Genomic DNA, 14,780 nt, shown 5'->3' on the forward strand with positions numbered 1-14,780 from the left:
GGCGCCCACGTGACCTAACGGCGCCCACGTGACGGCGCGCGCGGCCGGCGATGGCGGCGAGGCCGGGGGGCTTCCTGCTGCTGCTGCTGCTGCTGGGGCTCGCGGCGCGCGGTTAGTGTCCCTGCGCCCCGGGGCCCCTCCCGTGCGTCCCCCGCCGGCGCCGCCCGGCCGCCTCCTCACCGCCCCGTTCCCCGCAGGGCCCGCTGCCGCCGCTGCCGCCAAGATGAAGGTGGTGGAGGAGCCCAACTCGTTCGGGTGAGCGGCCCCGCGGGGCGCGGCGGGGCGCGGCGGGGCCGCCCGGAGCCCGGTGCCCCCTGACCCTGCCGCTCCCCGTAGGCTCAACAACCCGTTCCTGCCCCAGACCAGTCGCCTGCAGCCCAAGAGGGATCCTTCCCCGCTGTCTGGTGAGTGCGGGACCCTGGATGCGGGGGCGGCGGGGCAGGGAGCCGGGAGCCGGCGTGGGTTCCCGACCCCGGGGCAGAGGGGCAGCCTGGGAGGCCCGTGCCTTGGTTTGTCAGCCTTTCAGAGCTTGAGGGCGCGATGCAATTCCAGAACGTTCTAGGACAAGTTAAGTCGCTACCCCTTTAGTCCTTTTTAATTCCGTCTGTGGAGGTGATCTCCGTGAACAGTTGGGTACAGACGTGTTTCATGCTTACGTTCATGAGCACACAAGTAAAAACGTGCACTAATTTGCTTTCGTGAATTTTTTCTCTTTTTTTAAGATTTATTTTTCTGTCTTTTTCTGTTAAAGTAATAACGACACAGGTTTGCTCATTTGCTGTTGTCGCTCACTGTGTGTCTTGGAACTTTTTAAGAGGGTGAACATAGGTCTTCACCCTTTTCGCTTGATACTTAGTGGTTTATAGGATGGCTCTGCGTGCCTCTGTTGCCAGGTGTTTGGTTTGTTGGCCATTAGAAGCTTTCCTCCTGCGGATCGCCTCTTCCTACCCTGTGTGAGTGGTTTCCTAAGGTCCCATACCACAACTGGAGTTGCTGGCTCGTTCAGTGAGAAATACAAGCAGGAAACATCTAGGTTTTTTTGTTTTTTTAACTGCACAGTACTATGTGTTAGGGTCTGTGCTGGGAACGCAGCAATGAGCAAAAAACACAGCTTGTCCTCCTGGAGTTGACGGTCTAACGGGCTGTGCGCGCGTGGTTGATGGTGGGAAATGCTCCAAAGGTGTGAAAGCAGGGAAGAGCTTGCAAGCAAGCAAGCAGGCAGGCGCGCGTGCGTGCCTCTGTGTGTGTGTGTGTGTGTGCGCGCGCGCGCGCGCGCGCCTGGGGCAAGGGTGGTTTTGAGGGTCGCCGTTTTAATTGTTGTTATGTAAATTCTACACCCAGCGCGGGGCACAGAGGGGATCCTGAGTTGGAGAGTACTGCTCTATGGACTGAGCCCCCAGCCCGGCGCCCTTGGGGATTCCCCTTTTAAATAGGGGGCCAGGAAAAGGCTGAGAAGCGACATTTGGTCGGAGGCTGAAGGCGAAAAGGAAAGGGTGGGGATATCTGGGGAGGAGGGGGCAGCAAAAGGAGTGGCCAGGTAGAGGCCTTGAGCGCGAGGCCAGAGGGATGGGGGGGATGAGATCCGAGAGGGACAGATGTGAGCTTTCACCCTAAACAAATGTATCCTGCTTGTTATGAAAAGTGTGGAAAAGAGAAACGGGGCGGCGAACACCACGTCTCAGCGTGGCAGTAAGCGTTTGCCTCGCCTTTCCTTGTTTTCCTGTGGCCATTCTGAAGAAAGGGAACTTGCATTTTGTCGCACCATTTGAAACTATCAGGACACCTTATCCCTGGGTAGTTCCAGTCTGGATCGGACCTCCCACCCCCCACAATTAGCGGTAATTCCATAACTGCTGTGTCCAGTGGTTTCACGGTCTACCCTGAGGGAGGAGGGTGTGCACCCATTTTCTGCCTCTCTCCTGTCCCTGCCTCCGCCAGCCGATGGCACCTGATAAAGAGGGGCGTTCCTTTTCCCCCCTTTTCTTGTTTGTTTCTCTTTTTGAGTATCATCGTTGGCTCAGATTTAAACCGTATTTCTGGAGCTATAGTTGACACATTCACTTTGATGAAGTGGGACAATTGACCACATCCATGCGATCACCTCGGCCCCAGACGAGGTAGAGAACAGTTCTCTCCAGCAGAAGATTCCTGTGAGTTTCTTTCCAAAACCTCCTCCCCATCACTTTCTGGTTTCCGTCCCTGTAGAGGAGGGTCATCTGGGCTTGTACTCCAGCTGAATGGAGTTCTGGAGCACATGCTCGCCTGTCTCGTGTCTTTCCGGACTCATGTTTCTGGGATTCCTCTGGTTGTTGTGCCATCACTGTTTTCTTTTTGGTGAGTATATACAGACACTGAGATTCGGGGCGCCTGGGGGGCTCAGTCCGTTGAGCGTCCCACTTTTGGTTCTGGTTCAGGTCATGATCTCACAGGTCTTGAATGTCACGGGGGATTCAAGCCCCACATGGGCTCTGTGCTGACAACACATAGCCCGCTTGGGATTCTCTCTTCCTCCCTCTGCCCCTCCCCTACTTGAGTGCACACACGCGCACTCTTTTTCAAAATAAATAAATGTAAAAAAAAAAAAACTAATTACTCATAGACTGATTGATAAGGTGTTTGGTTTTTTTTAACTTTTTAAAATCTTATTTTTGAGAGAGAGAGTGAGATGGAGCATGAGTGGGGAGGGACAGAGAGAGGGGGAGACACAGAATCCGAAGCAGGCTCCAGTCTCTGAGCTGTCAGCACGGAGCCTGATGCGGGGCTTGAACGCACAGACTGTGAGCTCATGACCTAAGCCGAAGTCGGATGCTTAGCCGACTGAGCCACCAAGGTGCCCCGCTGAGGGGTCCCTTCTGTTTTGAAATTGTATCTTAAATGGAAGAGTTATGGCCTATGGAGCCCTATGCTTATATAAAACTCCCAGAGAATATTTGACGCGTTGGGATTATACGGTTCAAATAGTTTGTTAGAAAATATTTTAGAGCCTAGCTTTGTGTAATCAGGACAAAACTCTCCATTTTTACCACTTATCCCCACCTAAATGTGCGTCTTTTACTCTGATGCAAGCAGGCTTCCCAGAATGAGGTGTCCAGAGATGCTGCTTTATGGAAGGGGAGTGAAGGGTTCGGGGCGTCACAGATACGGACACCCGCCCCGAGCAGCATGGGGAGAGCACCCAGCTGTCTCAGCAAGAGCTAATTCTGCTAATTAAGCTTCCTTTTGAAAAACCCCTAGTGTTACCACCAAAACCTTTAATGTGAGACCCTTGAATTTTTTTTTTAAAGCTTATTTAGTTATTTTGAGAGAGAGCGCACGTGTGTGAGGGGTGGGGGCAGAGAGCAAGCGGGGGAGACAAAATCCCACGCAGGCTCTGCACTGTCCTCGCAGAGCCCGACACGGGGCTTGAACCCACAGACCGGTGAGATCATGCCCCGAGCCGACATCAAGAGCCGGACGCCCAGCCGACTGAGCCACCCAGGAGCCTCAGTCGGAATGTTTTTTAAATAACGTAGCGCGATGATTCTCCTTAAGCAGATGAAAACCAGAATTCAGGAGGCTAGCGACCTGGAGGAGAGCAAGGGGCCTCCGGTAGAGATGGGCCCTTTCGTCAAGTCTGGCGTGCAGGCTAGAAAGCGAGAGTTAACAGGATCACAGCAGTTACCCCGCACTTTCAGTCGCTCGCTGAGTTGTTAAAAACCAGTGCTCTGAGCACATATGATGTATATAAACGAAAATGGTTCCAGTGAAGCACACGGCAAATAAAGTTGAAAAAATTCAGTGAAAAACTGTCCATTCAGCCTGACGATAGTAAATTTCTTTCAGCACTTAAATATTTTTTTTAAAGTTTATTTATTTTGAGGCAAAAGAGAGTGTATGAGTGAGGGAGAGAATCCCAAGCAGGTTCCATGCTGTCAGTGAAGAGCCTGATGTGGGGCTTGATCCCATGAACTGTGCGATCTTGACCTGAGCCAAAATCAAGAGTCAGATGCTCAACTGACTGAGCCACCTAGGGCCCTTTAAGTTTCTTTTTTTTTTTAACGTTTATTTATTTTTGAGACAGAGACAAAGCATGAACGGGGGGAGGGCCAGAGAGAGAGGGAGACACAGAATCTGAAACAGGCTCCAGGCTCCGAGCTGTCAGCACAGAGCCCGACATGGGGCTCGAACTCACGGAGCGTGAGATCATGACCTGAGCTGAAGTCGGACGCCCAACTGACTGAGCCACCCAGACGCCCTTTAAGTTTCATTTTTTTTTTGTAACGTTTATTTATTTTTGAGACAGAGACAGAGCATGAACAGGGGGAGGGCCAGAGAGAGAGGGAGACACAGAATCCAAAGCAGGCTCCAGGCTCTGAGCCATCAGCCCAGAGCCCAACACGGGGCTTGAACTCAAGAACCACGAGATCGTGGCCCGAGCCGAAGTCGGGCGCTCAACCGACTGAGTCACCCAGGCGCCAGTTAAGTTTTGTTTTTAAAACGAAGTAGATGAGAGGACCCCTTAATTTAAGTTTTCCATATAGAGGAATATTCCTAACTTGATTTTTAAAGCCCATGCTGTTATGTTTTGTTGTGTTTTCCCCCCAAAAGCCACGTGTGGGCTTGACTGCTTCCCCGCCACTGACGCCTACAGTCCGGGGAGTTGGAAGGTCAGGGTGGTCTTGTCCACAGTTGTCTAGTTGCAAACCAGAGCAGAGCCTTCACGTTTCCGTGACTTCCCGGCCGTGTCGCGCTCGTCAGCAGCTCAGATGCAGGCTCCGCTCAGGAGAAGATGGCACCAGTGAGCCCCTCCCTGGTTCTTCTCGCTTAGTTTTGTCAAGCGCACGGGTTTTCTTCGGGTGTCGGGAGTTGAAGGGCTGAGCCTAAAGCACTTAGCATAGAGGTCACACCGGCCACCGGCCACCCGTCCTAAGTGGGGGCGCCCGTCCCTGTGGGCACGCGGCCCTCTCGGTGAAGCAGCTCCGGGCTTCTCCTCCGCCTATGGCTGCTGGGTCATCCCCTGCCGTCAGGGAGACTGGGGAGGGCCTGCCCGGGCTCGGCCACCACAGTGGTGCCACTGGGCCCGCCCCGAGGCAGAAGCTGCACGATCACGTGCGCCCCACGCCCGCTTCTGAGTGCTCCCCAAAGCCTTCCGGAGCCACTGAGGGCTCGGTGTCCTGCTGGCTGGTGTGGCTCCCGCTGTCGCCCAGAGTTCCCGCTCTGTCCTATGGCACACCTAGGACGGTGTCAGAAGTGTCACGTGGGGTTATTACTGTGGACTCAGGAAACCTCATGTTCTTAAACGAGCGGTTCTTCCTGAGCTGGCCCTCCCGGTTGCACACAGTTGGGTTCATCTGGTTTTAGCTGCAGGGACGTAGGTCATCCTTGTAACTTTGCACGTGCAGACGTTCACATGGCTCACGTGCAGCCCGCCTCGTCCTCTTACCTTGTGCTCCCTGGGGGAGGGGGGGCATTCGTTGGTCCTTTTTAAGTGGAGGTGTAATAGGTGTGCAACACGGTAGTAGTTCCGGGCGCACAGGACGGGAGTTGGTATTTGTACCCAGTGCAGAGTGATCGCCGTAGCAAGTGTAATTAACAACCGTCACCTGTCGTAGCTGCGCGTCGCTTTTTCTTGTGATGTGGACTCTTGGTGTCTACTCTCTCGGCAGTTTTCAGAGAGAAAACGTGGTCGGGTTCCAGTCCCCGAGCCTTACTTACACTGGAAGTGGGTTCCGTTTGACCCCCTCACCCATTCGGTCCTCTGGCGGCCACCGGTCTGTTCTCTGGATCTTATGTCTGGTGGCTTGTTTTTTAGATTCCACGTGTGACATCCAGTATGTGTTTCTCTGATGTCACTTAGCATAGTGCTCTCAAGGTCCACGCACATCGCGGATGGCAGGATTCCCTCGTCCGTGGCTGAGCGCTGTTCGGCTGTGTGTGCACACCGCCTCTTTATTCGTCCACCGGGCACGGTCACCTAGGTGCTTCCGTGTCTCGGCCACAGGGCTGCAGGCGTCGCCTTGAGATGGTGAGATGGTTTTCTTTTCGCTGTTGAGTCGCAGGAGCTCTTTGCATTTTGGGTTTTGAAGCCCTCATCAGAGAGGTGGTCTGCAGATACGTTTGCCCGTCCAGGAGCTTGCCTTTTCATCTTGTTGGTCTCTCTGTGCGGAAACTTTCCAGTTTTACGTAGTCCCACTTGTCAGTGTTTGCTTTTGTGGCCAGATCCAAAAGTTCATCGCCAAGGCCGCTGTCGGGAGCTTCCCGCCCGTTCTCCTCCAGGAGCTTCATGGTTTCAGGTCTCACATTCACGTCTTTAATACTTTTTGAGTTAATCTGTGCGTGTGGCGTAAGGTAGTGGTCCGGTGTCCCCCGCCATTTATTGAACAGACTGTCCTGTCCCCACTGTAGATTCTTGGCTCCTTCTCGTGAGTTAATTGCCCGTATGTGCGTGTTTATTTCTGGGCTCTCTGTTCCATTCATCTCCGTGTCTGTTCTTATGTTCTTATGTTAGTATACTGGGTTTTTTTCTTTTCAGGTTTATTCATTTATTTTTAAGTTATCTGTACACCCATCATGGGGCTTGAACTTACAACCCTGAGATCAAGAGTCGCCTACTCCTCTGACTCAGCCAGCTGGGCGCCCTTAGACCGTTTGGATTCTGTTTATGATTCTGCATTCTGATACTTCTTTTTCCAAGCATAGTAAGAATTCTCTTTTTCATTGTGGCAAAATATACATAAAATTTCCTATTTTAACCAGTCCCTACAGTGCAGGGACATGAAGCACATTCACGTTGTTGTGCGCACCACCATCTGTCTCCAGAAACGTCTCCTCTTCTGGAACTGAAACTAATTAAAGGCCACGCTCCTGTTCCCCTGCCCCAGCCCCAACACCACCTTCTACGTCTGTCTGAATTTGCTCTAGATAGCTGCTGTGGTCTGGATGTGTCCCCCCCCCCACATTTGTACGTTGATGCCTGAACCCCCAAACTGATGGTATTAAGAGGTGCTTGCGTCACAAGGGTGGAGCCCTCGACAGTGGGACCTGCACCCTCTTCCCTTCCCAAGGGAGGCGCCAGACCTTTCCAGCCGCTTCCACCATGTGGGGGACGTAAGAGGTGCCTCCCCCTGTCCCCGTGAACCAGAACTTGACCGTGCTGGTGCCCTATTTGTACTTCCAGCCTCCTGAACTGTGAAAAATTAGTTTAGAACTCACCCCGGGTGTGGTCTTTTGTCAGAGCCAGTCACACGGACTAAGGACCTCACGTAAGTGGAGTCCTGTGTTGGCCTTTTTGTGACCGGCGTAGCTCACTTAGCGTAGGTCTCCAAGGTTCATCTCTGTTTTAACAGGTGTCAGGATGAACTTGTAAAGGCTGAATAATACTCCATCGTACGTATAGATTTTATTTTTTTAATTTTCATTTCTTAATGTTTGTTTATTTTTGAGAGAGACAGAGACAGAATGCAAGTGGGTTAGGGGGAGAGGGAGACACAGAAGCAGAAGCAGGCTCCAGGCTCCGAGCTGTCAGCACAGAGCCCGACGTGGGGCTCGAACTCACGAGCTGTGAGATCATGACCCGAGCCAAAGTCGGACGCTCAACCGACTGAGCCACCCAGGCGCCCTTTAGTGTTTATTTTTAATGTTGGTTTATTTTTGAGATAGAGTACGTGTGCGAGAGGGGCAGAGAGAGAATCCCAGGAAGGGTCCATGCTGTCAGCACAAACCCTGATCGATCCCACAAACCATGAGATCGTGACCTGAGCTGAAATCGAGAGTCAGATGCTCAACGGGCTGCCCCCCCGCCAGGCGCCCCGAGTTATTTTTGCATACGGTGTAGAGTAAGGGTCCAGCGTCATCCTTGTGTGCATGCAAGTTTCCCAGCACCACTTATGGAGAAGACGGTCTTTTCCCTGCTGAATGGTCTTGGCACCCACATCATATCATATGGACGTATGTTCAAGACTTTATTTATGAGGTATCTTCTGTCCTCTCGCTGCACCTGTCTGTCTTTAAGCCAGGGTCGCACTGTTCTAATGTGTAGTCTTGCAGTAAGTTTTGAAATAAGGAATTTTTTCAACTGTTCTTTTTCAAGATAGTTTTGGCTGTTTGGGGTTCTTTGAGATTCTGTTTTAATTTTAGGATGGGTTTTACTATTTCTGGAAAAAAAAAAAAAAAAGTTCCTGGGATTTTGATATGGATTGCCCTGAATTAGGTCATTTAGGAGAGTATTCACATTTTAATATTAAATCGTCCTATCCACGAACACAGGGTCTCTCTCCATTTATTTCATTTATTTACATGCTTAATTTTTTAGGTGCTATCTCGTAGTTTTCTCTGTGCAAGTATTTTGCCTCTTCGGTTTATTCCAAAATACATGTATTTTTTGGTACCGTTATAAATGGAATCGTCTTAAATTTCCTTTTTGGGTTGTTGTCAGTGTAGAAAAACACACATCGTTCTTCAGTGTCAACTTTGTATCTTGCCCCTTTGCTCACAGATTTTTGTGGACCCTAGGGTTTGCTTTTCTTTCTTTTCCCTTTTTGTTTATTTTGGGGAGGAAGGAGGCTTGCAGTGTGTCCCAAGCAGGTTCCTTGCTGTCAGCACAAAGCCTGACGCGGGGCTCGGTCCCACAAACCGTGAGATCGTGACCTGAGCTGAAATCAAGGGTCAGACACTGATCCGACTGAGCTGCCCAGGAGTCCCCACTAGGGTTTTCTACATACGCGATCACGTCGTCTGCTAACGTGGCCACGTAGTTCTTTCTTCCTTTCCAGTTTGGATGCCTTTTCTTTCTTGCCTGATCGCTGTGGTAGAACTTGAGTGCGGCGTCGACGGCGAAGAGCGCCCGACGGGAGGAGGGACGCGCTGGGTGTTGCCCACGTTCCGTCTGAGGTCAGCCGTGGGGTCTGCCCATACGGCTTCTGCGTTGGTGGCAGTTTCCTTCGTTTCCTTGGTTGTGGAGGCTTTGTGTCATGAAAGAGGGTTGAAATTTGTCAGGTGCTTTTTCTGCAACAGTCGCGTGGCCGTGGGGTCCCCCCTCGGTCTGGTAGTGGATCGTGTTGTTACCGTGATTGTTGTATTTTGAACCATTCTCACGTTCCAGGAATCAACCCCACTTGGTGACGACGTAGGAACCTTTCAATGCGTTGTTGCAATCAGTCTGCTAGTGTTTCGTGGAGGTTTTTTTGCACTCCTGTTCGGAGTGGATATTGGACCGTGGTTTCCTTGTGACTTGTTGACTTTGGGTTCGGGGTGATGCTGGCCCCACACCGTGAAGCAGCGTGTGGTCCGCTCTTCCGTGGCTTGGGGACCCTTGAGAAGGAGTGATAAATGGTGCGTTCCTAGGAACTGCCCGTTTCGCATAGGTGACCGATCCATTGGCGGCCGGCTCGTTCAGTATTCCGGTAGCCGTCTTTGAGCCAAACTGGCAGCGTCCCCACATTCCTGCCTGGTTTTAGGGGTTTCAGTGCTCGTGTGTGTGTTTTAGTCAGTCTAGCGAAACACTTAGGATCTTGGGGAGCTTTTTAAAGAAGCAGTGTTGGGTTTTACTGCTTTTCGTTTTCTTTCTTCTGCTAGCTTTGTGTCTCGTGTGCTCGTTTTAGTGCTGAGAGTGTGAGAGCTAGGTCACGGGCGTGAGCGCGTACTTGAACGTGCCGGAGACGCCCGGCTCCCTCTCAGCACCTGGGCTCTGAGCCTCCTGCTCTCCTTGTCTCGAGTATTTTCTGATTTCCCTTGAGTGTTAGTACTCTGGATCTGTGCATTTCCTGCTCCTGCTGTTGATTTCTGGTTTCCGTTGTGATCAGAAAGTGGCATTTTAGTCCTTTTAGGTTTATTCAGAACAGAACACCCGTTGTCTCTCCTGACTGTGGCATACGGTCGCTCTGGTGGCGGTGTGGCCGCCCCGGCCGTCTTTCTCCTGACTCTCACAGCCAACGGGAGCCTCTCTGAGGGGTCTCCTTCCCTTGGCTGGCCTGTGGCTTTCGACCGGATGGATAGTTAATTCCTTCACTTGGACGTGTTGATAAGGAAGGACTCCCAGGAAACAGAGTGTGTATTTCGTCCCTCGTTTCCTCCCTTGTGACGCTTCTTTCCCTCTGTGTCACTCTGGGGGTTCATAACATCAGGTTATTCAGATCTGATTGCAGTTTCTCGTCAGTTTGAGTCACGAACAAAATCAGTGTGTCGTCCCCCCCCCCCCCCCCCCCCCAGCTCTGCTGTCCGTCTCACGCTCACCTCCTCAGACGCTGGGGACCCACCAGCAAAGACGTGTGATGGTTTTGTGATGCACCTTCCACATTCGGTAGACTGACAAGGTCGGGACGGCAAGCATCCCGGCTCTGTGCCGCAGCCGTGACTTCGCCTTCGCCGTTCCAAGGGGAGGGCACCCTGCGGGGACCGGGTCCCCTCCGCCATCCCCCGTCCGCCTGGCGGGTGGGTTGACGGCCGCGTCCTTCACTGCGCTGCCTTCCAGGCTGCAGGCTGGGTCCCTCGACGGGCCTCCGTTCTCGTCGCCCTTGGGTGTCTGCCGAGGGTCTGGGTCTGTCCTCCTTGGAGTTCCCCTCTTCTGTCACATTGGGGACTTTCTGCTGGTCCTCCCAGACGCTCGGCCCATCCGAGCCCTCCCGCGGGGGCCCCCATGCTGCGACCCCGCCCCACGGCCCGGCTCTTCCGTCTGCCGGAGTGGCACCGAGCCCTGGTCTCCGCCGTCTGCTCCAGCCTTCCTTCCCGCTGTTCTTGTGTCGGCCTGTGTCCCAGTTGTTCTAGCACATCTCAGGTGGTTTAGAAGCCTTTACTCCCAGAGAGGCGTCTGGGCTTCTGCTGGGACCGCTCTGTCACCGCTCCCCTAGATGAGGCCCTGTGCCCCCGGGTAGGGATTTGTTGCGACCCGGGCTCCGTGCCTCCTCGTCGACGACCCGTGAGCGCGCGGCTGCTTTCGCCCGTCTTTCCTTCCCACGCTTCTTGGGGCCCCGTTGTCCCCCGGCCGCCTCCTGCCCCCGGCTCCAGGAAGTCTCAGCGCCCCCCTTTCCGCCCGAGCGCGGAGGCCAGCCCGCCAGCTGCAGGGTGCCCGCTGTCGCCCTCGGAGGTCGCTTCAGTGGGCCCCGGTGCTCCTGTCCCGAGTCCCAGCCGCGGACGCCCCCGCCGGACTCGGCTGTCGCGCTCTCTTCCAGGGCCCGCGCACCTCTTCAGGCTCTCCGGCAAGTGCTTCAGCCTGGTGGAGTCCACGTGAGTGTGGGGCGCTGCCGGCGGGGACGGGCGCCAGGACCCCCCTGACGCCGCTGTGCCCGCAGGTACAAGTACGAGCTGTGCCCCTTCCACAACGTGACGCAGCACGAGCAGACCTTCCGCTGGAACGCTTACAGCGGGATCCTGGGGTGAGAGGGGCCGCCGGCTGCTCGCGGGGACCCCCCCCCCCCGCCCCCCACAGGCACCCCTGGCCCGCCTCACGCGCTCGTTCCCCCCCAGCATCTGGCACGAGTGGGAGATCTCTAACAACACCTTCAGGGGCATGTGGATGAGGGACGGCGACTCCTGCCGCTCCCGGAGCCGGCAGAGCAAGGTGGGCCTGCGTCGGGGGGACCCTGGGGGGAGGGGGCAGGCTCCTTGCCCCCCACCTGCCCACCAAGGCTCTCCCACAGGTGGAGCTTACCTGTGGGAAAAGCAACCGCCTGGCACACGTGTCGGAGCCCAGCACCTGCGTCTACGCGCTGACCTTTGAGACGCCTCTGGTCTGCCACCCGCACTCCCTGTTAGGTAGGCCCCGGGGCGGCTGCCCCGGGGGGGGGGGGGGTGGGCAGAGGTGCTCAGCTAAGCCCCCGTCTGCTGGGTCGCTTGCAGTGTACCCGGCCCTGCCGGCGGCCCTGCAGCACAGGTGGGACCAGGTGGAACAGGACCTGGCTGACGAGCTGATCACGTCCCAGGTGAGGCGCCAGGCGGGCACCCCCTTGCCCGGGCACAGGGCGGCCAGGAGCTGGGGGTTCCCTCTTCCACGACCCTCAGGGCTACGAGAAGTTGCTCAGGGCGCTCTTTGAGGAGGCCGGCTACTTGAAGACCCCGGAGGACGGTGACTCCGTGAGGGAAGGAGGTGCCAAGGCCCTGGCGTTCCAGACCCTGGAGAACTGCAGTGAGGTACAGACGGGGAAGGGCGCCCCAGCCCTGGGCTGGCCTCCCGCCGCGGGGCCACGGCGCTGCCCTTTTACCTGCTCTGTTCCAGGCACACAGGGAGCTGTGGAAGGAGGTCAGGAGACTCCGGAGCATGCTGACACAGCATGGCATCCCCTACACGCAGGCCGCGGGTGAGTCGCGGGGGTGTGGGGGCTCAGCCCACCCGCGGGACCTGCGCTGACCTCCTGCCACTCGCTGTTCTGGCAGAAATGCCCCCCTCTGAGCACGGGGGCCCCAGGACACCCACAGACGGGACAGCGGAACAGCTCCGAGGCGACCCGGGACTGCGAGGGAACACCTTGTGACCTGAGACAGGCCTCAGGGGCAGAGCCAGGCTGGTGGGAGGGGAGCAGCATCACGGGGGGGGGGGCGTGTCCTCTGCCTTCGGGGCCAGCCAGCCGTCAGCATCGGCTCAAAGAGGCAGACAGAATAAAGATTCAAAGTTTTAATTACTTTCCATACTGATAAAAATAATTCCATGAATTCTGTAAACCATTGCATAAATGCTATAGTGTAAAAAAATTTAAACAAGTGTTACCTTGGAACGGTTCACTACAAGTAAACGATTATGCTTTATAAATACTACCTTTTGGGTTAAGAAAATTCATTCCAGTAACGACCTCCTCTAAATACTCAGAACAAACAGAGATTGAGGCTTCCATAAATTAATCCACATGAAGCGTCCACACTGAGCTGAGGTCTTCTGCTGACCCCAGTTCCAAACAGCCGGAGGCCACAACGTGCCCCGTGATCGCTAACACCGCACCCAGTGCTCCCGTCACCCGTGCGAGGGCGGTGGCCCAGCCCGTGAGGCCTGCGGGGTAGGGACGCCTCCTGCAGGAGAGCAGGGCCGCCACAGCCAAGACCCCGAGCAGAAAGGACCGGCTCAGGCAGGGCCGAGGGGCCCCGCGACGCTGCAGCCCTGCCTGGTCCGCCTGCTGTGCGGAGCCCGCCCGAGCCGCCTACGGGGAGCACGCAGGCTGTTCCCAGTTTGTCATCTGACGATGCCGAGGCTGGGGACCCACAATAAAAACGTTGTTCTGTTTCCCATAAAAGACCAAAGGTCTGAAATGTGAAACAAGTGCATAAATATTAATAAAAATAAAGAATTTTAAACGGTGATAACAGTAGCACAAAATATACGTCATTTCTAAGAGCTAATAAATCATCATCACTGTCATTAAAAACAAAGTCGATTCGCTAAAACCAAGTCGATGGTCGCCTGCAGTAATGGACTCGCTGCAGCCCGCCACGGGCCCCCCCCTTAAAGGACAGAACTATCGCTTTGTCTTACGTTAAAAATGTTTTAAACCTCTTACTAAATATTTGGTCACTGATAATTGTTACCGAGCCATTCTGCGCTTTAAAAAATGCTATTAAAAGTCTTTGGCAAAGCCACAGTGGGCCGAGAGGCACCGGCGCTCACTTCCAGGCCAGAGGGGCCGTGACCTGCTCCCACCCCAGCGGCAGGTTTGGGAAAGATCTTGCAGCCATCTAGATGTGCCTCGGGGAGAGCAAAGTCTGGGTAGACCACTCACCTCTTTTGCTTCTCCCCAGATTGCTAGGAAAAATGACCCAGTGCAGACCAGAGAAGATTCTGGTCCTCACCAAAACCAGACCGGTTCTCGGGAGTGTTTTTGCCACGGCAGGGCAGCCAGGTTCTCTCTGCAACCCTGGGGTCCCCCGAGTGACCCTGGTAATACCTGGGTTACACCGCGGCCTGTGAGCCTCTCCCTTGCAGGCAGGGGTCCCGGGCAGGCGTCTGTCTGGTCGCAGGGAGGGGCGTGAGCGAGTCTCTGGCCTCAGGCTGCCCACGAAGGAGCCGGGACGCCCTCCAGCAGGTTCCAGAGGCTACGGGTGCCGAGGCACAGCTTTGTAAAACTAACGCGGAAGCCTCCACCAACGGGCCCCCCCGCCGTGCTGCTCACTAGAGGAGAGAATGGACCCGCGCAAAGGGCCTCCTTCGCTCCTTTTGCAAGGCTCAGGCACTTAGAAAAAGTGGCCACGGGTCATGGGGCAAATCAGGCGCAACGCCATTTCACGGGCCTGGAATACAAACCTCCAATTAATGTGCGCGTGCACGCCATCGAGAGCGTCCCTTTCACAAAACTAAAACCCTAGATGTGTCTTTCAGTCTCACTGCTATAAATACTATGTCTGCACTTAATTTGGAAACTATTAAGAAGTCCTAGGTGTTTCTCACTACTAGATAAACGCTCATCTCAGAAGTACTAATTTCAGAAGAGGAAATCAAAGGTCTTTACCATACCGTGAATTAACAAGAAACTGACAGGAAATGTCCTCAGCTCACAGTACACGTACAAAGCTTCATGTTACCGCGTAGTAAAAAAAAAATCACGAACCTAGGAAGCAGCTTACAGCGACTTAGAACGTCTAAATCCCCCGGTTTACAAAGTGCTGGTCAGGGTCCCGGTGCGTCAGGTCCGCGAGCCCCCGTCGTTCCGGAGCCCGGGGGCGCCCGAGGGGCCAGTGAGGACGCGGCGGTCACCATGGGAGCGGTGGGCCCTCGCAGCAGGCGCAGGGCTGCAGGGCGCCGCCGCGGGCCCGCTCCCGGCACACGGCGCACTGCTTGGCCCGAAGCTGGAGGATCACCTGCGGGGCGAGACCCAGGTGACCCACCG

At 54.8% G+C, this 14,780-nt stretch overlaps 2 protein-coding genes across 7 annotated transcripts in view; one reads left to right on the top strand and one right to left on the bottom strand.

The window, feature by feature from the left end:
- The first annotated feature begins 35 nt into the window (after nt 1–35).
- Nucleotides 36–12,723, top strand: GNPTG (N-acetylglucosamine-1-phosphate transferase subunit gamma). The gene is made up of 11 exons (XM_019468103.2): nt 36–111; nt 198–255; nt 337–404; nt 11,145–11,199; nt 11,265–11,348; nt 11,440–11,533; nt 11,613–11,727; nt 11,812–11,894; nt 11,974–12,102; nt 12,188–12,269; nt 12,346–12,723. Exons 1-11 carry the CDS (start codon nt 51–53, stop codon nt 12,441–12,443), a joined length of 927 nt encoding a protein of 308 aa, XP_019323648.2. The 5' UTR covers nt 36–50; the 3' UTR covers nt 12,444–12,723.
- Nucleotides 12,569–14,780, bottom strand: part of UNKL (unk like zinc finger) — a 37,566-nt gene continuing 35,354 nt past the window's right edge. For all 6 annotated transcript variants that reach the window (XM_053894181.1, XM_053894180.1, XM_053894177.1 and 3 more), the window contains one exon: nt 12,569–14,751. In XM_053894181.1, the coding sequence (XP_053750156.1) occupies nt 14,644–14,751 (108 nt within the window). In that variant the 3' untranslated portion in view covers nt 12,569–14,643. The remainder of the gene's footprint in view (nt 14,752–14,780) is intronic.

Source organism: Panthera pardus, unplaced genomic scaffold, assembly GCF_024362965.1.
Source record: "Panthera pardus isolate Hobbes unplaced genomic scaffold, ASM2436296v1 HiC_scaffold_4, whole genome shotgun sequence".
NCBI lineage: Eukaryota > Metazoa > Chordata > Mammalia > Carnivora > Felidae > Panthera > Panthera pardus.

Bases quoted from the DNA above. Each gene is read 5' to 3' on its own strand.
- GNPTG (XM_019468103.2), top strand. From the start codon at position 51: ATGGCGGCGAGGCCGGGGGGCTTCCTGCTGCTGCTGCTGCTGCTGGGG. The intron at 11,728-11,811 runs GTAGGCCCCGGG...GGTCGCTTGCAG, and splicing joins CCACCCGCACTCCCTGTTAG to TGTACCCGGCCCTGCCGGCG. The intron at 12,270-12,345 runs GTGAGTCGCGGG...CTGTTCTGGCAG, and splicing joins CCCCTACACGCAGGCCGCGG to AAATGCCCCCCTCTGAGCAC.